Source organism: Cinclus cinclus, chromosome Z (assembly GCF_963662255.1).
Source record: "Cinclus cinclus chromosome Z, bCinCin1.1, whole genome shotgun sequence".
Lineage (NCBI taxonomy): Eukaryota > Metazoa > Chordata > Aves > Passeriformes > Cinclidae > Cinclus > Cinclus cinclus.
The window spans coordinates 41,244,567-41,267,476 of record NC_085084.1 but is presented as its reverse complement, the minus strand read 5'-3'; the positions used below and the strand labels follow the sequence as shown (position 1 = coordinate 41,267,476).

At 42.1% G+C, this 22,910-nt stretch overlaps 1 protein-coding gene across 1 annotated transcript in view; it reads left to right on the top strand.

The window, feature by feature from the left end:
- Positions 1 to 22,602, top strand: part of PSD3 (pleckstrin and Sec7 domain containing 3) — an 83,482-nt gene extending 60,880 nt beyond the window's left edge. Inside the window, exons 10-15 of the mRNA XM_062512612.1 lie at positions 3,155 to 3,348; positions 5,755 to 5,825; positions 12,176 to 12,333; positions 13,160 to 13,304; positions 16,439 to 16,582; positions 22,390 to 22,602. Coding sequence (XP_062368596.1) covers positions 3,155 to 3,348; positions 5,755 to 5,825; positions 12,176 to 12,333; positions 13,160 to 13,304; positions 16,439 to 16,582; positions 22,390 to 22,602 — 925 coding nt within the window. The remainder of the gene's footprint in view (positions 1 to 3,154; positions 3,349 to 5,754; positions 5,826 to 12,175; positions 12,334 to 13,159; positions 13,305 to 16,438; positions 16,583 to 22,389) is intronic.
- Positions 22,603 to 22,910: the final 308 nt, after the last annotated feature.

The following is a 22,910-nucleotide window of genomic DNA, read 5'->3' as shown; positions in this document are numbered from 1 at the left end:
CTCTTACCCACATCACTGGAGGGAGGCCTTCACACTGGGGATGTTACAGCACATGGATGATCTGTGAGACTGATTGAGGATGGGCAGGTAGTCACATTCCCCACATTTTAGGGTTTCAAACAAAGATCAGTTTTCAGGTTTATGTATCCAGAGGCCCCCTGAATTTTCTGTAGTTCTTTCTTGCAAACGTACCCTAAAGGCTTATTAGAAGTAAGCTCAAATTACTAAAACCCTGATAAACAGCATTTGGGACCTATCTTTTCAGTCAGCTTTGGAAGGTACCTAAGAAAAACCTAATACCTGAACTTTTTTTGCTATTTTGATGTTCCTCAAAATCATCATGCTTTCTTCTTTATGTTTGACCGCTGAAGTAACATGGAATATTTGAGTAAATGAGTCCCAGGTCCCCTGGTTTTCTTCCACTTCTTGTTTATAATGAGTCCTTCTTGCCTTTCTGTCTCCCTTCATTGCCTCTTGCAGACTGACTTGTGCATCTTGCCTTCGTGCACATTGTCAGAGCACTCAGCCCTCAGAAATGCCTGAAGCTTCCGAGTCTCAAAGATGTCCCATTTTCATGATAAACAAAAGACCAGTTAAAGGTTTGTTCAGTACTGAGAGTTGTCATGATGGCAGATGCAATTTTGCCCTTTCCACTATGTCTTTTGAGGAAGTCCTGTTTTAACAGCTACCCTAGAAGTGCTGACTTTAAGAACACTGCCCCCAGCTCTTAGGAGTGTCCAGGATCCCCCCATAGGATTGCTCATCACACCACTGTGGCTGCTTGTTTAAGGGCACTGGTATATTCCCACAGGACAATCTATCAGTATACAGTAATTCAGCTCCAAATGAGATAGCTTATTCCAAAAAAGTGCTAAGCCTTTTACTGCAGTTGGTCTCTGGTGACAAGAAGTCTGCTGTGTCCTTGGCTGAAGTCCCAGAATTCACAAGGCACTTCTTTGTGACAAATCAGCATATGTGCTTATGCCCTTTGAGAGACTTTAGTCTGGAGTAGGTGCCTCAGATTCATGTTGAGAGAATTTGCTTCTGGAATGGACATATATCTAAGAAACACATAACACACAGTGGTACAGACTTACCAGCAGCTAGTAAGTGTAGTAGACCCATGAAGGGTGAGGACAAACAAAGTTGTCAAAATTGCCTGAACTTTTTCGATTGGGAGAAGACTTCAAATAAAGCATACTTGAAGAAGTCCTTATCGCTTTGTGTAATAAAAAATTTTTGTAGAACTTTCTGTGCTGGAGTGGGAAAGCACACATCAGTAGGCTAAGGATGCAAGGACTGTTCTTCCTTGCAAAAATCAGGTCTTCAAGTAAAAATTTTGTTCCTCTTAGTTAGGAGACCTTGCAAGACACCATCATGAAGCTATGGTGCACCTCCTTAACTATATTTCTATAATTTATATGAGGTGATCAAAGTCAAATGCTTGGGAGCATCGGCTGCTACTGCAGAGTTCACTAATACAGCTGCCATGTTTCTGGATTTGTTTCCTTGTTGTCAAACCAGTCTCTTATCCTTTTACCTCCTTAGACTAAGTTATTCCCCCAAAGACCATTTTGTAGAATCATAGAATCATTTTGTTTGGAATCATATAGGTTGGAAAAGACTTCCAAGATCACCATATGGAACCTTTCCCTTCTGACACAATGTTACAACATCACCTTTTCTACTAGACCTTGGCACCAAGTGCCACATCCATTTGTTTCTTGAACACTTTCAGGGTGGTGACTCCACCATCTCCTTGGGAAGTTTGTTGCAATGCTTAACCACCCTTCAGTGATGAAATTGCTCCTGATGTCCAACCTGAGCCTCCCCTTGAACTGCTTGAGGCTGTGTTCTCTCATCCTGTTACTGGTTGCCTGGGAAAAAGGCCAGCCCTCACCTGACTGCAACCTCCTTTCAGGTAGTTGTAGAGAATGATAATGAGCTTGCTTTGCAGCAGAGCTGAGGATAAGATAGATTTGTTGCTGTAGCCTGCAGTTCTTGGAGGACATTTTTTTGAATGGTCATTCCCATAAGCAGCCATGGTACCAGTGTATCCCTAAAGTAGCTTCTGGATTGATATATGCTGAGCTGATCCTCACGTAATACATGCCTTTGAATGTATACATCTCTTTGGAGGATCTGCCTGAGCTTGCTCTCTCTGCCAGTCATCTGGGTCCAGTGAGATGCAGCAACTTGAGGTCCACTCCCAACAGGTTGACAATATTATCCATCATTATTCTCAAGTGATAATTTTTTTAAAAATCAGATGCTGGTCTCAGGTGCTGTTGCTACCCTGACTTTCCAATGACAGCCTTCATACTCCCTGACACACTTTTCCTAGTCACCTGGAGGGGAATGTAAGTGGACTTTAAAGAATGAAGGGCCACTCTGTAATCTGGCCTGTTCTCTGAAAGCTGTTGTCCTGCTCCTGTGATGGACACACTTTATTTTCCAGGTTGCCTCGTCCTTTTTAGCCTTTGCCTTTGACAAGCAAAAAGGTATTTATTGGTCAGGCAATGCTTATGACTTGCATTGTTGTTCCCAAGATGTGGAATACATTATCCTAATAAGTAACATTTCAAGCAGCACTTCATTTCCAAAGTAAAGATAACATAATTCACCTAGTGTAGTTTTTATTTTTAGTTTACCAATTTTTTGCTAGTCTGCAGAGGAAAATGAAGAAAAAGAGGCAGAGTCTGTCTTTCATATGCTGAGTTAAAGGGTAAGCCACAGTGATCTGTAGTATTCTAATTATTTTCATATACCTGTGAATTAATGAAGAAATTGGGTATTTTTCAGCTGAACCCAGCAGGCAAATATTTTCCTTTTTAGCACTCAAATACATAAAAAATAATTTAAAAAAAAAAAAAAAAAAGGCGAGGTTGGAGGACACAGAACACTCTTGAAGTCTTATGAGACAATAATGGAAACTTGGGGTTTATTGAAAATCTGTGTCCTGTTCTGGTGAAGTAGGTGAACTGAAGTTTTGCTATGATACATCTATATTTTGATATATTTCTAGGTTTCCCTATGGATATATGGCCCCCTATAAAGACAGAGGTATGCTTTGACAAGGAGTGTTCAAAAATTGCTGAAATGAAACTTTGCTGGTCAGTCCATCCTTCATGCATGATTTTCACTACTTTTTAAGGGATGAAGATGAGAAAAAAAAATCTCACTCGGATGGTACAGATGAAAAGGATAATGGGAACCAGACAAAGGCTGTCAGTCGAATTGGCAACTCAAATAACCCATTCCTGGACATCCCTCATGACCCCAATGCTGCCGTGTATAAAACTGGATTTCTGGCTCGGAAAATCCATGCAGATATGGATGGAAAGAAAAGTGAGTAATTTTTCAATCCTAATGTGTTATTTTCTTGTTATGTCTTCACAATGCCACTTACCAATGAGCCCATGTACTTCTCGAGCTGAATAGTGCTCTTCATTAGGGGAAGTAGTAGCAATAATGGGCAACACAACAATTGGATTATCACACTTTCACTGTTAGGCCAGAATTTACAATGTTCAGTCCCATTTGCAGCAGCTCTAATACGTGAGTATAAGAAGTAATGTGACACAGCAAAGCAATGTGTTTTTTCTTTTTCTTTTTTCTGCTAAAAGAAAGTTAATATAGTGGTTTACAGAATAGAAAACAATTTCAAGTGAATTACAGTAGCTGTTCTGCAGTAATTTGATAATTCTCCTTTTTCTTATGTGACACCAGATTGTTCCAAATCTCCGCCCCCCCCCCTCTGGCTCTGTCTTTAAAGAAAAGCTGTTCTTTACCTCTGTTTGGAAGATGCTGTTCCCTTCCCTACTTTCCCAGCCTTGGGTCACATATCCAATGAAGGGTAGCAGCTTTTGGCACCAGCCAGCTTTTTACTATGCAGTTGTCCCTGCCCCTTTGTTGTAAAAATCCTGCTGTGTCTCTTGCTTTAATTATCTTCTTCCCTTCTTGTCGTACTTCTGTTTGTGATGCACTAATTACCAAGGGCCTTTGATGCACCTGTGTGTGTTTTGTTGTTTGGCTGTCTTCATTTGTTGCTACAGATCTTGGAAAAAGCTGAGGTTAGTCAGAGCATCTGCATTTTCCCCATCATTGTTGATGGTTGCCTACTCATGGTTCACATTGTTAGGCTAAATCGCAAGGACAAAGTCTGGCTTCATGAAGGGTTTCCAGTAACAGCCAGTCTCTCCTAGCTGGGCTAATCTCTCTGGTGTTCACATGTTTTGTTAGTATGTTTTGGAAGGTACAATTGAAGGTCAGTATTTTCAAGATGGAAGCTGACAGATGCACAACTGGATCCAGACAGAGGTGTCAAAATCAAGTTGACGTAATTTTTTGTGATGACTGGATACTCTAAATAGACTCGTCCTTATTAAACATCTTCTTATTCAACCTTAATAAGTAATTGTATTTAGTTGTCTTTATTAAATTATTTCTTTAATTATAAATACCAAAGCTGCTCATTGTTCAGCACACTGGACACTGACATTCTGGAGATAACTCCTTTATGAGTAATGTAATCAGAAATTCCTGTACAGTTTGAAGGTCTGTCTTTCTCAAAAAAGTTGCATTCTGGCTTTCCAGGCACAAATAAAACAAAACTTTTTATTTGTTTGTTTGTTAGACCTTTTTATATTTAATTTCCTAATGGAGTTTTTGCAGGGCAGAGATTAGCTTGTGTGGGATTTCTAATGCAGTGATGTGCTAGAATGCTTATCTGTATTTTCTCAGGAGCCAAGTTCTGAGGGCTAAAGCACTTAGACACTTAAAGGAGAGGAATGTAACAGGGGCCAGTGACTGGAAATTGAACTGAGCAAATGCCAATTAGAAGTAAGGCCTGTCAAGCAAGATGAGAATGGTTAACCTCTGGGACAAGAGACTTGTAACCTCTTCATCTTTGCTTTCTGCCTTCAGAATGGGATGCCTTTCTGAGTGTCATGCTTTAGTTGAATGTGTATTAATTTCAGTATAGTGTCAGTGATACACTACATGGATACTGGTCAGTGGTGTGTGCTTTGTGGGGAGTGAGCTTAGACGCAGGCTTCTGGTATCTGGTTCTGTGACTGTAAAGCCTGTGCCTAATTCTCTCTCTCTGTCATGCCTGAATTTCAGACTGGATCCTTCAGTCTTCATGCTGAATTTACTTTCCCCTTTCCTCCCCCACCCACCTTGTCTCTAGGAATTTATGGGCTAGGTATGTTGTCTCTGTTATGTTCTTCAACCTCTAACTGACTTTGGCTTTCTTGTGCAGTTGGGTATTTTACATATTGGCACCCTTCTCCTTTCTCAATGCCAACTTGGGTGTCCAGCTGCAGTAAAGGGGAAGGATGCTATGTGGAGACACTGCTTTCTGAGTAGTATCCAACTGGTTCTGAGCAGTGCCTGCCAGCCTGCTGTGACATGTAGAAAGAGTGTTTCTTTCTGAAAACTGCCATGGTGCAGAACTCAGACACAGTTGTGTAGGGCAGTGTATGCCTGTCTTCAAGAGCACAAGGACTGGATCTCTGTGGCCTGCTTTCTGTATTGCTGCTGTTTGTTCTGATCCAGTCCAGGGCTGTCGTCAGGGTTGTTGTATTACTCTCTCACAGCAGGTACATTCCGGCACTGTGCTAAGTTGCATTGTCCTTTGAAAAAGATAGTACGAAGGAGGTTTAGCACAGGATTAATGTAGCTCTCCTGTAGCCTAGACAAAGTGTAAAAATGGATTGGAGTTAAATGGGTTTTCATTTGTTTTCTTTCCAGCTCCCCGGGGAAAACGAGGCTGGAAAACCTTTTATGCTGTGCTAAAGGGAACGGTTCTGTACTTGCAGAAGGTAGGGGAAATCACTGTCTTTTGAAAACTAATTAAAGAAGGATAAAGCAGCATGCATCCTCTCCACTCTCTCAGTGCACCTCCATGATTCCTTCCCTCTGATGCACAGCATGGCTGATCTCCCAACCCCCTCCCTATTAACACACACATTCAGGCATGAATCCTTTCATTGACACCCTCTCCCTTTTCACAATTTCAAGTTCAGTTCCACTGCCTGCATCCACATGTGCACCCTATAAGTTCCCATGTATGCTACTGCTGTCTTACATGCCTGAATAAAATAGCAAAGACAGCGTCACCTCTCTTGTGTCATGCACACATTCCTCTCAGCTGCTTTTAACTTTGCATTTCATATGTATGACTTCCCCTTCTGTAAGGTTGTCCTCCTTTCCCACCTTTTCATAGTATACTTTTCTGCAGTGCCTGCAAGATCAGCTGCAGAACAATTGAACAACAGCTTGGCCTTGGTAGGAATCTGCAGCTTCTGTTCCTTTGCAAAATTGAAGGATAAAAGGTTGCTTTTTTCCACAAAGCAAAAAAAGACTGGTTTCTAACAAAATGTGCTTCCTGACAGCAAGATATCTAAAAAAAAAGTCAGATGAAACCCTTCAAACCTTTTGCTGCAAACTTAAATATATTATAGGACATTTTTGACTATACTGTTAGAACATAAAATGCAACATATGAATGAGAACTTACTTGATTTTGTCAAAATCAAATGAATGGCAGCAGCTAAGTAGGTTGTTAAGGCTTTTTTCCGTCTAATATAGATGAAATATTAATGGAATAGATACTACTTGTCCAGACTGCCCTATATTGCAGAGGTATGCTTCTTTGAAAGCTGTTTGGCATTTTCACTCCAAAACTCATAGTTTTGTGGCGATCAGGAATGCAAGTTCATACTGCTGTTTCCTCCTCCCTGGCTGTGGCTTTCTGAAGTTGTTGGATTGGTTGGAGCCAACCTGAATAATCTCTTAGGAAGAAAGAGTGGTTTGGATCAGATTATTATCATGAGGTTTACAAGGTACCTGCTTGGGGTACACTACCTTTTTGAGGGGGCTGATATTCTGAAACACACAAAAACAATCTGCAGTCAGGATAGAAGCTTTGGGCTGAAACTTGGATGTGGTGTGCTCAGAGTCATAAAACCAAGTCTGCTGAATGCCAAGCCCTTTTGTTGGGAGCAAGTTCAGGTTTTACTAAAATGACTTCATAGCAGGTTTGTACTTGCCCTTTCTGACCAAAGTGGATTCATTTGCTTTAGTTTCTGAAATAAGTAATCTTTAACGTTCACCTGAAAAGACTGCATGGTTCTCTGAGAGATAAGAAGGTTTCTTTTTTGTACTACAATTAATTTGTTCAATAAATTAATTTCTTATTTGATATTCAAGGGAAAGAACTGAGAATACTGTCTATTTTAGCACCTTAATTAAATATTTTTATGAGTATTGCTGACGTATTAGTTTAAAATGCTTTCTGTTTAATAAAATGTAGAGATGCTGATGTAGCATGCAATTTTTCTACAGAATGCACCCCTCCTCCCTGTTACCCTCCATGCTTTCAGGAGCAGGGAGTAATTTCACATATGACTACATCTTTGCAGAATGAAATGCATTGTTGGAATTCTTGTTCTTATTTGTGTATTTTGCACTTGTCAGAACTCTTGAATTCAGTGATTACAGGGCAGTACTTTGCAGAGCTGCTTTCTCCCGTTTGCATGGGAGCCATCCACTGAATTGAAACCATCTTACTGCAGCACGCTGGCAAGCAAGGCTTTTGCTTTTGTGCTGTGAGAGGTTGAGAGAAGGGTGTGGTGAGAAGTAACTCATTCCAAGAATGACAGGGCTGTGAGCCTCCCCAGGGTGCCTCTGGCCCCTGCTCTGCCACATGGTGCAGCTGTGAAAAATACTGTCATTTCAGCTTCAGAAGGTCCACCAGGGCTTTCCTTTAGCACTCAAATAAACTTTGTTAGGGATGTAGTATCATAGAAGGTAAAGGTGCCAGAGTTTAAAATACACAGCTAGGCTAAGTAGTTATAGTAAAGGTTGCTGAGCTGCTGTTTCCTTCTGTAGTATAAAAGGGACTGAAATGATCCTAATTTTAGGAAGCAATGAAGCATTTTAGAAGAGCTTGATTTCTTTGCAAGAAGTGCATAGTTCTTGCAGTAGTTCTGGTCAAAGGATTGCCTTGTCTCAGTTCACCTTCTCTCCTGATTATAGAGTGCAGTAGGGCAGGGTGCATTCACATGCATGTTCTCTCTCATTCTCTGTACATCTGTGGAGATGACATCAGTGATGGTGGTTTCATTGCACCGAGTGCTATTCATCAGGATAGAGAGAAATCTCACTGTACAGGTGCTGTCTACACACAAACACATGTACAAACCTCTGCAGTATTGCTTTCTGTGTTCATCTGTAACATAGCTGTTCCTTCAAGACAGTATTGTAATATAAATATTAATTTTTCATAGCAGCTCTCATTCCCCCAGTGGGCAGTTGTAGAGGAGATGAATCCCTCTGCAAACACCCTTGTGACAGCCCCCTGGAATTTTCTTTGAGATAAGAAAAACTACTTGCTTATAATGACTTCTGTTAGAAAAACGCAAGCTTTTTTTCTTATCTTTTCAGAATATTATTGGTTAGGTTTGGTTCTTTATAATTGGTTGTCCCAAACAAAGAAAGATAATGTAGTTGGCCAAAAGGTGTTAACCCTGTTTTCCATTGGTTTACTTGTGATCCCCCCAAACCCTATAAAAGTACATGTGTGATCCCCCATCTTTGGATTTGTAGCCTGACCCCTTCACGGATGATAATAAAGCCTGTGGAAAAAATCTGAGCTGCTCTCCCGGTCTCTTTCTGCCAGCTGGAAACTACAGGTTTCTGTGAGAAGCCATGAAGCTGAGCGCCTGAAAGGCCAGTGCTCACAAACCTTGTAACTTTCCCCTGCCCGACAATGACAACTGGGCAGGGGACACAACTAAAAGTTACAGGCAGTGTGATCCCATTTCTTATGTCACTCTGTTTGCATTCCTATTCTCCTTGCTTTTGCTGTCAAAGTCCATGTATGAGAGTGTTCTGTAAATGGTGACCACCTGAGATTTACTGAGGACTTTTTCTGGGCAGCCTAGTCTTCCTGCCCACCTTGGTTTTTTTTTCCATAGGAATTATTCCAGTGCTAATTCATGTGGTGCATATTGTTTTGTTCTTAAATGAGTGATTTAGGAGAGATGGTTTCTGAATTAGTGAGCACAGAGAGCACCGAGGAGCTCAGTGGAAATCTTCACAATTAGCCAACTAAACATGCCTGCACAGTATTATATAAAATAAGAAGTTTGACATGTTTGGGATGTTGGCTGTGTCTCTGGGCATCCTCAGGCCAAGGTTAATTTCCTGCCCTCTGTTCATAGCAAGAGGAAATTGCAAAATAGGAGTTTGATAGAATGTCTGTTCACTAGACTGACACGGGTTATGATATGCATACACAAGAGAAACTTATAAGGAGAGGACATAAGGCTGACCTCGCTTCCTTGCCAGAAATTGCTTCTGGGCAAACAGTGCAGGACACAAACCTTTGTGTTTTGTTTGGACTGTTCTTTGAGGTTCGCAACATCTTTGCTCTTTGATGTGGCACTTCATAATCTTGGATGCTTTGGGTACTTTTATATACATTTTTGCAAATTTCCTCTGTTAAAATTTTTAAATATACATATATATATATATACAGAGAGAGGGAGAGAGAGAGAGAGAGAGAGGCCAGACTGGTGTAAAGTGTTTGGTGGTGAGACTTTCTGACAGAGAATTTTGCAGCCATCACATGCAGCTGCATGAAGATACCCATCCATGGTACAGTGACTGATACGAAAAGACAAATGTCATTCTCTGGCTTACCAAAAATGTATTTAGAAATATGCTGACTCTGGGTTATCAGGATGTGGGAAAGTAATTCTCCAGAAGTTTGAGAAAGATGTAGTCAATATGCCATTGCATTGTATGCCGCACTCATATCAGCCTTCAGCTGACATGTAGATCACAGTTCCTTTCTAGCTCCGTACATATTTCTTGCCGCTGTCTAGGTCTAACTTTAGAGAACTGCCTTCCATTTCAGCTCAACCTGCACACTGACACCAGCACAGCATAGCACATGCTGTCCTTGACGGCTTAGGCAAAAATGGATTCACGAGCATTCCCTACCAGTCAAAAAGAGTTGAAGGCCTTGGAGAAGGAATTTTGGCAGCGCATTTATGTCCTTACAGCTTTCTCTGAGGCTGGCAAACTACATGGAGACATTTCCGGTATGCTGATCAGTGCCTTTGGAGAAGGTAGCAGAGCCCCAGCTGTCAAGGTAGATTGCAGCCAACTGATCTGGTGGGATTAGCAAGGATTGCCATGAATGCTTTCTGTTAGAAAGGAGAAGTTATCATCCAGGGCTTTTTCTGGGACTGCCCAAATGTGGACTTCTTCTGAAACAGGTTTAGTCACCAGAGCAGGTTGTAGACATTGGATGCAACTCACAGAGGAAGCTAGGAGGCAACAAGCTAAGTGATAGCTGACACTGTCTCTAGGCAGTAAAACGAGGTAAGATAGAATATCATATGTCTGAGGCCTGTCTAAGTTCATTTCCTGGCTCTGAGGTTTTCCCAGTCTTCCTGGACAATGGAGCCAGTCATTTCCCCCAAACTACCACCAAACAAATGAGCTTGTGAACCCTTAAAGGAAGGGGTTTGACCTGAGGCCTTGCCTCCTTCATCTTCAAGAAAGGGTGTGCCACACTTTCTTGAAAAAGGTTTAAAGGATACCCTTAGTGGGCATAGGCAAAATCCTTCAAGATAGGCAGATGCCTCAAAATCTTACTGAGCCTCAAATTATGAGAGAGGAAGGACACTTGGCTTTGCTTACTGCCTGCCCTTGAAAACCCCTTATGTCAGAGATCTTTAGGTTGGAGGCTGCCCTTTGGTCAGCTGTGCACTAATGTTCTGCCTTTCTGCTGGGTCTGCCAGACCCATGGTTGGTTGTGCCCTTACCTAGCTTGAGATGGAGGTTATGGTGTGGCAGGACTCCTGGGTAGCTGTCTCTTCTGAGGTTAAGCAGCAGTGTAGCAAGCTGTGGCCCTGCAGTAGCAGAACCTCCATCAGAAACACGGCAGAGGAGGAAGATGTTTCCTCCCACGTTCCAAGAGGTGGTCACTGCAGCTTTTGAGTCCCCATCCACTGAAACTCAACCTGGAAAGCCCCAGTCCAGCCTGGCAGAAAGCACAGGTGTAGATCCCTCTGGCTGCAATCCTGTTTAGTGTGCTGCCAGAGAAATTCCATTAATGAATTCATGCACATTAACCAGCTCTTCTCTCAGGTGGGTGCCCCCCTGGACGTTGAAGCTAGTGCTGTCCCTGCACATACGGTGTCCTGCACTGTGTTTCCTGCTAAACCTCATCTTGTAAATTGTGTTCAAGTGCAGGATCATTAGTTACCATGCCTGCAGGGAGTCATTTTACTGCTTCGCAGCCCTCAAAATTGGTACATATTCCAGGTGAGACTGATTTCTCTGATGCACTGAGGGGGAGAAACGGAGTCAATTACAGACTGCTTTGGCCTGCCCTTCAGAAACAGTGATTCAGCCTTGCTGACAAATCACTTTTCTTTCAAAAAGCTCCTGGCTTCCCCAAGCCATTTATAGTCATGTGGACTTTGGGTGGAACTTGTGGCTACATTGTGCCCTTGTCCAGCTTCTGTCACTCAGGAGATCAAAGACTGCTTTCAGGCTGATGCTTGCAAAACAGGAGTCCCTGGTTTTGTCGTCTGGTGTTAGGAGTGGTACTTTTATTGGTCAGAAGCCCAGATAGAGCTGTTCTTGCAATTTGTAGATCTTCATCAGAGATGTAAGGGAGTTTGCTGTAATTTGCTTTGTGGACACTGGTAGTGAGGTTTCTGCAGCATGTGAGGACTTGCCTAGGAGCACCTACAAAGGTAATTGGTTGAGAAAAAATCAGGCAGTAAAGGCTGAGAACCCAAGTAGCTGAGCAGTGGAGGTGGGGAGTTGATTATGAAGGATTCTTGAAATGAAGATAGATAATCCACAGCTGTTGTCATAGTCAAATACTTCTTGCTTACATCTCTTCCTGTCAAGCAGGTAGTGGAACTACTTTTCTCCCTTGGAAAGATGTCAAAACAGAGAAAGAAGGAGAAAGGAAAACATGTTAAAGGTGGTGGAAACCACAAGTGTGCAAGTCAGGTTGCACTTAGTTCATATACTTTATTTTTATTTCTGAACTCTGGAACAAGGTTTTTCCCTATGCCAAGGAAAAAGGAATAGCACATGCAGAAATAAAATGCCATCTTCCCCCTGCTATCTCCTTCAGGATGAATATAAGCCAGAAAAGGCTTTGTCGGAGGAAGATCTGAAGAATGCAGTTAGTGTGCACCATGCGCTGGCATCCAAGGCAACAGACTATGAGAAGAAACCCAATGTCCTCAAGCTTAAAACAGCAGATTGGAGAGTCTTGCTTTTCCAAGCCCAGTAAGTATTCTCCTCATGCCACTCATTGAGGAAAGAAAGCAGTGCTGAAGGAGGAGTAAATTCCTGCCTGGACAGGTAAAAACAGAGGCTTAAGGGGTTCAGTCTGTTTATTTGATCAGAAACATGATTAAGTAGTGATGTGATTAAAGTGTACAAGTAGTGCATAAGAAAGAAACATCAGGTTTTAAGAGGTTTTTTGATCTAGCTGAGAGTGGTATAACAAGATGCAGCGGCTAGAAGCTGGAGCTCCAGGAAATTGAATTTGGAGAAAAGGCACAAACTCGTAACAGTCATGGTGATTAATCATTGAAGCAAATGACCAAAGGCAGTCTTGGATTGTGTGTCTCCTGATGTCATCAGGTCCTAGCCGGATGTCTTTCTAGAAGATATGGTATGGTTAGAAACAAAGTTACTACTTAATACAAGAATGATTTGATTAAGTTTTTCATGCTGTGTTATCCAGACAGAACAGATGACCTGCCTTTTGCTTCTGAGCCCTTTTCTACTGAGATCCAGTAGATCCATACTGAAATGAAACCTCCTAGAGATCTGTGGTGTCCAGCACAACCAAGACCTTAGGACATATGTATGAAACAGGGCATTAGTTGGTGCTGTCACCTGTGTTGTTTGGATTGGATTAGGAAAAGATGTGTGCCAGCCTGTGACTGAGTTACTTTGCACTAACTTCTCACAAACATAGGCAGGAAGACAGAGCAGACTCTTAAAACTTGTCTAGTTCTGGTTATTCTGACTTTTAAAATGCTACAGAAAGGATGGAAAGGTACAAGAGGTTGAGTCAAGTGCTTAATATGTGTTGCTTCCTCAGGAGCCAAGAGGAAATGCAGACCTGGATCAACAAGATTAACTGTGTGGCTGCTGTCTTCTCTGCACCACCATTTCCAGCAGCCATTGGCTCTCAGAAGAAGTTCAGTCGCCCACTCCTGCCAGCCACCACAACGAAACTCTCTCAGGTGAGACATTTTTATGCAGAGTGTAGGTGATGATGATTTCTCTTCTGGCTGGAGACTGGGTGGTGGGCTTTGTCACTGTTTTATTGTTGTTGCCGGTAGCAGTGTTAGGGGAAGAAGGCTTGCATAGTAAATCTCTGCTCATTTCCTCATGCGAGATTTGAAGTGAGGGGAGAAAAGGAATAGACTCAAATACAATTGGTTTATGTTTTTGAAGAAAATAGTACCAGATAAAGAATTTTCTTCTTGTGCTTATGGCCCTGCAAAGGACATTTCAAATACTGATTGATGGGGATTTTTGAATTTGAATGTTTATGAAAGTCACTCATTTCAGAAAAAGTAGACATACTCCTGGTCTTTGTCTTATTTTATTAATAAAAGGTGAAAGCTGATGCATCAGACAAGCATCAGTTATATTTCTCCCACTAGATTTTCCAGATTTTCTCCGTTTATAAGCTCAGGGATTTCTTGTATAATATATATTTATAGACTGTGTCTTACATGAATGTCTTCAGTCTCTCTTGTGATCACACTAGCTTTTAGCATCCCATAGCAGGGAGTTTCACAGCTCTACTGCTTCTTGCACAAACACACGTATTTCTGTTTGTCTCATACTGGCTGTGTCAGATGCTTGTGCCCATAACTTTTTGTACTTCGGAAGATGCAATGCCTGCCTGGAATTCTTCCTGCATTGGCAGGAACATGATACTGATTGTGTTGATCAGATTGACGGAGTGACAGAGGTTATACTTCATGGCATCTTCCTGTAGTTTTTAAAGTGATCTGCCCATGCTGGATTTCTTCTTAAATGCATTTGTTGGGCTTTTTTTTTTACCATCTTCATAGCTTAGCTACTATCCTTAGAAACCACTGTGTCAAAATCTGTGTTTCTCTAAGGTCTTTTTAGGTTGCCCCTGTTTTTTCTTTCTCCATGACAGTGGCCTTTCTTCTTACAACATGGCGACTGACTTTCCATCCTCTGTTCTGGGTTAAAGTTTAAAGCATGTTATGTAAAAAATAATACTGACTTGTCTTATCCTTGTGGTTTTACTTTTTGTTCATGCATGCCTTTTTAAAAATACATTATGGGGCTTCCATAATTTACTCCTGGTCACCAAAGGAAGCTTTTTTATTCACTGTTGTTCTGTGTGATTGTTCCATTTAGCACATCATTTCCTAGTCTCATTGTTTTCATTTAATCTGGAAAGAGAAAAGATAGATCACAACCCTGTGGTTTGTATCTTGAAGAAGGAGAGACACAAAATTGGAATAAGATAAGCTGGTTTAGACAAGCAGAGAGGGTTAAGTGTTCAAAGTAGATAAATTCAAAGGCAAGAAGAAACATGTCTGCTTTCATCTGTCAGTGTGGAAGAGCTGCCAGCAGGCTGTTTCTCATTTGGCTGACAAAAAAAAAAAATACAAATTGTCAAATCCCTGTGGTTGATGTTTAGGATTTTGTGGGATGAATCATGATGGACACTACTTCTTCAAAGGGTCTGTTCCTGGTCAGCCAGAAGTTGGGTTGCAATGAGGACCCAACATGGGTAAGGAAGAGAGGCTGGACATGATGACAGGCTGTGCAAGACCATTGTACCAGATTTTCTTTCAAAAGCAGAGCAGTGTCTGATCGTGGTTAGTCCAAACAAAGAGGGATATTACAAGGCTATATATAAAGGAGCAACCAGTCTAGAAAAGATTTACCAGGGTGTTGTTTTGGTTTTATTTTTTTTTTCTGAGAATGTATAGCATACACAAGAGCTCCAAAGCTGGTGCCCCGGAAATGACAGCTGCTGTCTTAATAGCTGCTCAAAGACCTCCTGTCATCTGTCTGTAGAGAGCTCACTACCACAGGATGTCTGTAGGAATCAGCACAGTGTAAAGGGCATTTGGACACTAATGAGAAAGCATGCACATTTAGGGAAGTAACTAACAGCAACAAGAATTTTTGGCAATCATTAGCGAGTGGTTTCAGCCCTACCATATTTAGGTGGAGGCAAATTATCCCACGTTTCTTTCTTCCGTTCTCCTGCAAAAGAGTTGAAACACAAGATTAGCTGGGGATCAGGTATCATCATCTGTAGAAGTTTTCCCCCTTTCTGCTGTTTTCCAGAGCTCCAGCTCAGCAATCCAAGAGGCTCAGTCCCCGATGTGACTCGGTGCAGTGCAGGCAGGCATGAGCTAGGTTTGAGGCTTCATCTGAGTTGTGGGCTGTGCTCAGAACCGCACCACTGAGGGACAACACTGGCAGTTGTTCCCTCCTCTGACGAGAGGTGCCTACACAGGAGCTGACCTGGGTACTACCTCCTGACTAATTCACCAATACCTGCATGATCATGTGTCTATTTTGGAGTCACCTAATTCAAACATAATTCAGATCCAAGCCTAGAAATGGACAGAAGGCCATCCTGCAGGAGATGGAAACCTTCTGAGATGAGGGAAGGTTAGGTGACAGATGGACTGGAGGAAGTGAGTGGGCCTGGGATTATGATAAAGGAAATTGCCTAGAAAGTGGGAGTAGCAGCTCCTGAGTTTCTCCAACTGCACAGTGGGATAAAAGCTGGTAGCAGCTTAGCAAAATGAAATTATTTTTGAAGCCCTTCCTCTTCTGAATGCATTGTATTGTTCTAAACAAAGAAAAACCACACACCAGAGAGCTTTTGGCAGTGCAGAAGTAGAAGGCGGGACCCTGATTCCATGTCTTTTCTATCCTGGAAGGAACTTTCACGTTGCTTTCACGTTACAAAGACCTGAGGCAGGGTCTTTGCCTCTCTCATTCTGCCCTTGGTTTGTCTGGATACACAACAGTCTTAATTAATTTACCAAGAAATGTATTAGAGCAAAAGTGTCAGGTTGTCAGTATTGCTCGGCAGCGAGCTGCTTCTGTTGCTCACAGCAAGGCAATGCATGACAGGTTTGCTCTCCTTCCCAGTGGCATCTGCTAGCTGCTGAGCTTTTCTGCAAGCTTGGCCACTTTGACTGCCTTTGAGAGAGCTGTTGGTGGCAGCACGCAGTGATAACAGACCTTGTCAATCTAAGAAAAAAAACCTATGAGGTATTATTGTACAGGAACTTCTCTATTTTTCTTTGCTTATTGGATATTTTAGATTGTCACTTAAGTGCCTAATGTATTTCTGAAGGATGAACAGTTGAAGTCCCATGAAACTAAGCTGAAGCAGATCTCCACTGAGCTTGCTGAACATCGCTCCTATCCTCCTGACAAGAAGCTCAAAGGCAAGGAAGTAGATGATTACAAACTGAAGGACCACTATCTGGAATTTGAGGTATATATGGGAAACATTATTACTTTTACTTCTTGGATGTGGATGGTCTTATATGTGGGGTACAGTCCTGAAGTTCTGCATTTTTTGCTTTACTTCCCTAAAAGGTATGTTCTTGCTAGACTGAAAAGTCACAACAATTGCAGATGCTGGGATGTGGCTCTTCCTTCTGATGAGAACTTGCTTAGCTGTGAATTTAGGTTCTAATCTGTAACATGTAGGATAGAAATGAGACTCCTGTCCTTCCTGATGTATCTCTTTGAAGAGATTATAAGATCTTCATGCACAAAGTGTCTTGTGTTGTTAAACTGTGTTGCCTAGTGTATTGGAACCTCAGCCTCTAGAGAATGAGTGAATACTGCAGGAATGCAGATCATGGTAATTGTCTTGCATTGGTAGGTTCTGAAGGAACTGATATGCTGAAGGTATTGTCATAGGCATGCCTCCCTCATCAGAACCATATGTGTTGTGTACCACTGAGATGGATGTCAGGATGAGAAGGAAAACAGCAGAATTAAAGATCACAGGGTTGAGTGATGCAACTTAGGCAGAAGCATTAGGAGATTGTTTTGAATATCTGACAGCAGCTTTTATCTATAATGGTGTCTGCCACATTTTAGGACAATGTGGGAATGAATTGGCAACCCAGCAGACGTCTAGTATTTCTTATGACTACACCTTTGAGCTTTTTACCCCAGGACTGCAAGTCAATGTTGCCTTGGGTCTGAAAGGATCCTACTCTAAATAGGCACTGCCTGGCAAGGAAAATACCTAGTCTGAAAAGGAAGAAGAGCAGATAAGACAGATGAAACCACCAGAGCTGATGCCTTAGGCAACACAATGTGAGCCTCCAGAACTGAAGTAAGCCTTGTGCCCCATGCTATCAGTTTCTGTTAGAGGGACCCTTTTTACTCCTGGACTTAACTCGTTGCATACTTTTGCTTTTGCAGAAGGTTGTAACCACTGTGTTGAGTTTCACTTTCTGTAGCAAAGTCAGTCAGCATGGTTTTATGAAGGAGGAATAATAACCTGACCAACATGATAGTCTTTTACAATGTGATGTTTGGTGTGATGGATGAGGGAAGATCAATGGATGTTGTTTGTTCTTTACTTTGACAAGAATTCTGATATTGTCTCCTCTAACATGCTCGTAGTCAAGTGGATGAAATAGATTAGGAGATTGACAGTGAGGTGGTTTGGCTGAACAGTGGAGATCAAAGGGTTGTGATCAGAGGCACAGTGTCAGTTGGTTTTGAACAGAGCACTCAGGTGTACAGAGTAGGCCACACACTTTCTCTCTGGAGGGGATCTTATAAAACTTGGAAGATAAAGAAGTTTCTTAGCTTTGGATTCTTGACACAAAGTTTATTTTCTATCACTTATAGAAGCTTGGAGAGTTAGGATGAACTGTAGGCTGGAGTGTTAAACGTTTATAGATGGGGGAGTAGATTGTTTTGAGGTTTTTTTTCTGTTTCTTGTCAATTCTATCAGGGGGATCTTTTGAGATATTCCTCAGGTACCTCAGTACAAATCAGAGCCAGTATAGCCCCCAGGAAACAGAAGTTGTCTTTTTCATTAGTGAGAATCTCAGACATCATTTGAGCTGTGCAATTCGGATAAGTGAACAGCTTTGCAGGAATGCTCATCTAAACAAGCAAGTTGTGGCAACATCTTCAGTTATGTGGAAGAAACAGTAATTCAGGGTTCTGGTGTGCAGTGCTGTATTAGCTTCACACTAAGCACAGATTTCATAGGCCATGTTGAACTATCAAGACACCATTCCAAGGGCCACGAAAGCAGGCAGTTCTAAAATGTTGGAAGTCAGACAGATGATGCAGAAAACTAACTGGGATCTTCTTCTGGAGCTAAGGCAAAAAAAAGAAGGTTTATGCTGAGTGGAGGCAAGGTCATGTGGCATGGGAGAAGTACAGAGAGAAATGCTGCTCACCATCTTAGCAAGAAATTCATGTGGCCAAATCTCAATTGGAGGTGCAGCTGGCCAGAACTGTGGGGGACAATAAAAAGAGTTTTTAGAAATGTATTAATGGCAAAAGGCAGTGTAGAAATAACATCAGCCTCTTACAGGATGAGGATGGTCATCTCACAGGCAGGGACATGGACAAGGGAGGAGTGTTTAATGCAGTATTTCCTTCTGTCTTCTGTATGGATGATAGACCAGGGGGATCTCACTGCACTGAGCTGGAGGACCATGACTGTAAGAATGATCAGCTCCCAATTAACCTTGAAGTTGTGTGGGATCAGCTGTTCCAGCTGGATCCCTACAAATATATGGGGCCTGATGACATTAATTCAAGAAACATCAAACAGTTGTCTGATGTCATCACAAAACTTCTCTCAATGATACTTGAACAGTCTGGAAAGATCCCAGTTGGCTGAAAACTATCTAGTGTTTGCCCATTTTTCAAGAAAGGCAAAAAAGATGACACTGGAAATTACAGGTCTGTCAATATCACTTTGGTGCCTAGTAAACTTACAGAGAAAATTATTCTGGGAAGTATCGGAAAACACCTGGAGGACACTGGAGCCATCATCACAGCCAGCACAGCTTCATGAGAGAAAAGTCCTGCTTGTCCAACCTGATTTCCTTCTATGATGGGAACCAACCCACTTTGTTGACCAGCAGAAAGCAGTTAGTGCAATCTTTTTTAATTTCATATAGTTTTTGATACTGTCTCTCACAGAATCCTTCTGGAGAAAATGTCCAGCCCACAGCTGGATAAACACATCATGTGGTGGGTGAGCATCTGGCTCATGTGTCAGGCACAAAGGGCTATGGTGAATGGGGTGATGTCAGACTGGTGACCTGTCACTGGTGGGGCTCCACAGGGCTCCATCCTTAGCCCTGTGCTCTTCAACGTCTTCATAAATGACTTGGACACAGGACTGGAAGGGATCCAAAGCAAGTTTGCAGGTGATAAAGAACTGGGAGAAGCCATTGACTCCCTTGAAGGAGGCAAGGGGGCCCTGCAGGGAGACAGAGGTTCTTCACCCATAGGGTGGACACTGGAACAGGCTCCCCAGGGAAGTGATCAAAGCACCAAGCCTGACAGAGTTCAAGAGGTGTTTGGACAGTGCTGTCAGGCACATGGTGTGATTCTTGTGGATGGACCTGTGCAGGGCCAGGAATTGGACCTAGATGATCTCTGTGGGCCCCTTCCAACTCAGTTTATTTTCTGATTCTGTGAGGCAGTAAAAATCCCAACCCAAACCTAAATGTTGAGCTTTATGAAAACTGTGAATGGAAATTTTGTGTATGGAAACCTTCCCTTTAGAACAATGTCCTGTCAAGGCTGGCAGTAGGTGGTGAAAGAGCTTGCTGCAGGAGGTTAAATGAAAAGGGCAAGAGGCAGGTGAGGCAGGGTTTTGTAACTGTCTCTTTCAGACTGAGACTGCAGTCTAAACCTAATGTCTGTGTACAGAGGCTCATCCTGATACATCTTGGGAAACACAGTGAAAGGGCCTGTGAGTCCCTGAGATAGCAGCATAGTACCATTAGGAAGGAAGATGCCATTTTCCTTTTCTGTGAGTCCTTACAATTTCTTTTTGTTCACACATTGGTGATGTCTTCATTCTTGTTCCTGAAAAGACAAATGAGATGGAGGGGAGGTGAACCAGGAAGTAACTGGTCCTTGTTCAGGTATGCAGCTAGTAGCATTTGTTCCTGATCGTCTCTTTGCTTACACACCCCATGGTAGAGACAGTTTTCATTGCCTGCTGTCTTGAGGAAGTATGGCGTCAGATTGCAAAACATTTCTTGCTTATTGCAGAAAATTTGCTGTTAGAGAAAGATCTTTTAAGTGCTGTCAGGTGAGATGTGAAGCCAGAATACTGATGTGTGGCTACCTCATACTTCTTTATTATGTGCATTCATTCTTCAGAGATAATGTTACAGGAGCTTTTGAATGGTTTGAAATTCTGTGGTTTTATTTCTCAGTAGAAATTTCCAAATTAATTTCTTCTAAGGTGAAATTTCCACTATCTTTTGCCTAACTTCAAATGTCAGGTCATTGAAAGAAAAACTTTGTTGTGGTTGAAATCAAAGTAGAAATGTGTTGATTTATTGTAATAGAAATCAAGGCCCCACAAAGTCCAGGAGAAAATGGCCATTTGTACACATGCAGGTCCCAAATTTCTATTCCGATTGCCAAGTCTTGAGACTCTGGAGGTATTTACTAGACTAGTAAAAGCATAAATCCATACAGCAGTAAAGCCCCCCTCTCCATTTCATTATATTAAGCTGTTCCCAAGCTAAGAGCACTGGCTGGCCTTTTGCAGAAGTGTCTGGTTCATTTTGTGATGAATCATCCATCAGCTCCGTGCATCATCATCAGGGTTCTTCTTGCTGGTTCTCCATTTCCATTTTTATTAAATGACACATCTTACCTGCTTCATGTGTTTGTCTCTCACGTTGTGGAGCTGCAACTCCAGTTATGGAAGTCATAGGAGTGCTTATTTATTAAATCTGTGGGAGGATTCTGTTATGATTCTCCTCTATGAGGGTTTGTTTATTCAAAGGATTCTCAAAAGCCAGTCACATTCTCTTTCCCCCCCCTTTATATTCCACAATTCAAAAGTGGTTACCAAGTGTTTTGACTTCCTGCCCTTAAATAAATGTTTTTTACCAGAACGTTATTATTTTATTAGAAAATCTGAATTATTTTCTTAAATACTTTTTCCTCTGTCAGGAACATAATAGCTTGGCTGCTGTTTTGCCACTTTGAAATACAAATTAACAGTCAGTAGGAATGTTTACATCTACCTTCCCTGACTCCCAGCACACTGAGATCACTGTAATTACAATGCCTGAACCATGTCTTTAGTGGATATATCAGGGGCAGGTTATTAAATCACTCCTGTGAAGTGGATTGCTCTGTTCTCAAGACCTCCTGCCCCAACACCTGTTTTTGAAACCCTTCAGGGATCTTCTGTTTACTGTACCCTCAATTTCTTCCTTGCTGAGTTGTTTCTTGGAAAATTTCTTGGAAAATGCAATTGTACCAAACAGAATGAAATCCTCCTGTTGGAGGGGGAAGACTCTGGTCCAGACAAGGAATAGAGCAAATGGCCATGGGGTACATTAGAGGGAACTTTTTCCAGTTAAAAAATACAAGTGTCTGGACAGACAGCAACCTTCATCGTTCCCTGTGAGTGACATAGCAGGGGAACATGCCACACTGCTGTTATAACCCTCTTATCTGCTCCTTTTTGTTAAGGTCTGGCCTTTTAGAACATTCTCTCACAGGCCTGAGTGAGAGTGGTGAGTGGTGGCGATGCTGATACAATCTGAACTTAGACCCTGCTTTGGTTTCTCCCCCATGGATAAGAAAGGCAGAAAAAGCGGGACCTCCTGGTGGGAGTGGAGGATTGCACCAGAGCAGGACTTTTGTTTTCCCTTAGTTTAGTGCACTTTATCTCCATTCGTGCCTGAGCTCAAAGGATCTCAGTATGTGTGAGAACAGTTTAGGTCTCAGCGTGACTGAGGTAGTAAGCTTTCCTTTGGTGGTGTTACTTGGAATGGGAGCCACCAGTCAGCAGAGCATTGGAATTTGTGTGCTGCAGAACTGAGTGCCTCTAATGACACTGCACCCCAGGCCTCAGTCTGCCTGAAATCCTCCTTTTTTAATTTACATTAGCCGCTGTTGTTCATATCCACGTTAGGCACCATTGTTTGCAGACATGTTGAGCTCCTGGCTTTCAAGGCCAGCAGAAAGCCTTAAGTTACTTATATGGTTTCTAATGTGCCCCTGCAGAATTTCTTCCAGACTGATTTGGGCCTTTTCATTTTCCAGAAAAATCGCTATGAGATTTATGTTGGCCTACTGAAAGAAGGGGTGAAGGAGCTGCTGAGTGGAGGAGAGAACGATGCACCAGGACTGAAGAAATCCCACTCAAGTCCTTCTTTGAATCAGGAATCTCCAGTTAGCGCCAAGGTGAAACGCAACGTCTCAGAGAGGAAGGACTACAGGCCAGAAACACCCAGCATTAAGCAGAAGGTCACTTAAGGTGGAAATGACAACTAGGGGAGCAGCCATGCAGCAAAGTATCGGTGGTCAAAATTTTTTCATTTAATAACCTGTCATTCACAAAAAAATAAGTGCATCTGCCTGAATGGGGTGTTAGTGACATTTTCTATTGTATATTTTGCTGTTTCTGTGCAGATTGTGGGAGATGTCTTTGCTCCTGCTTTGCTTTGCTTTGTTAATTTATCATTTAGCAGTTGAAGCACCGGGACTTTTTTGTGTTGTTCTGTTTCTAAAGGAGCTGGGGAAGGGGTAGAGCGCTGTGACGTTTATTCTGTCTCCTCCCCATT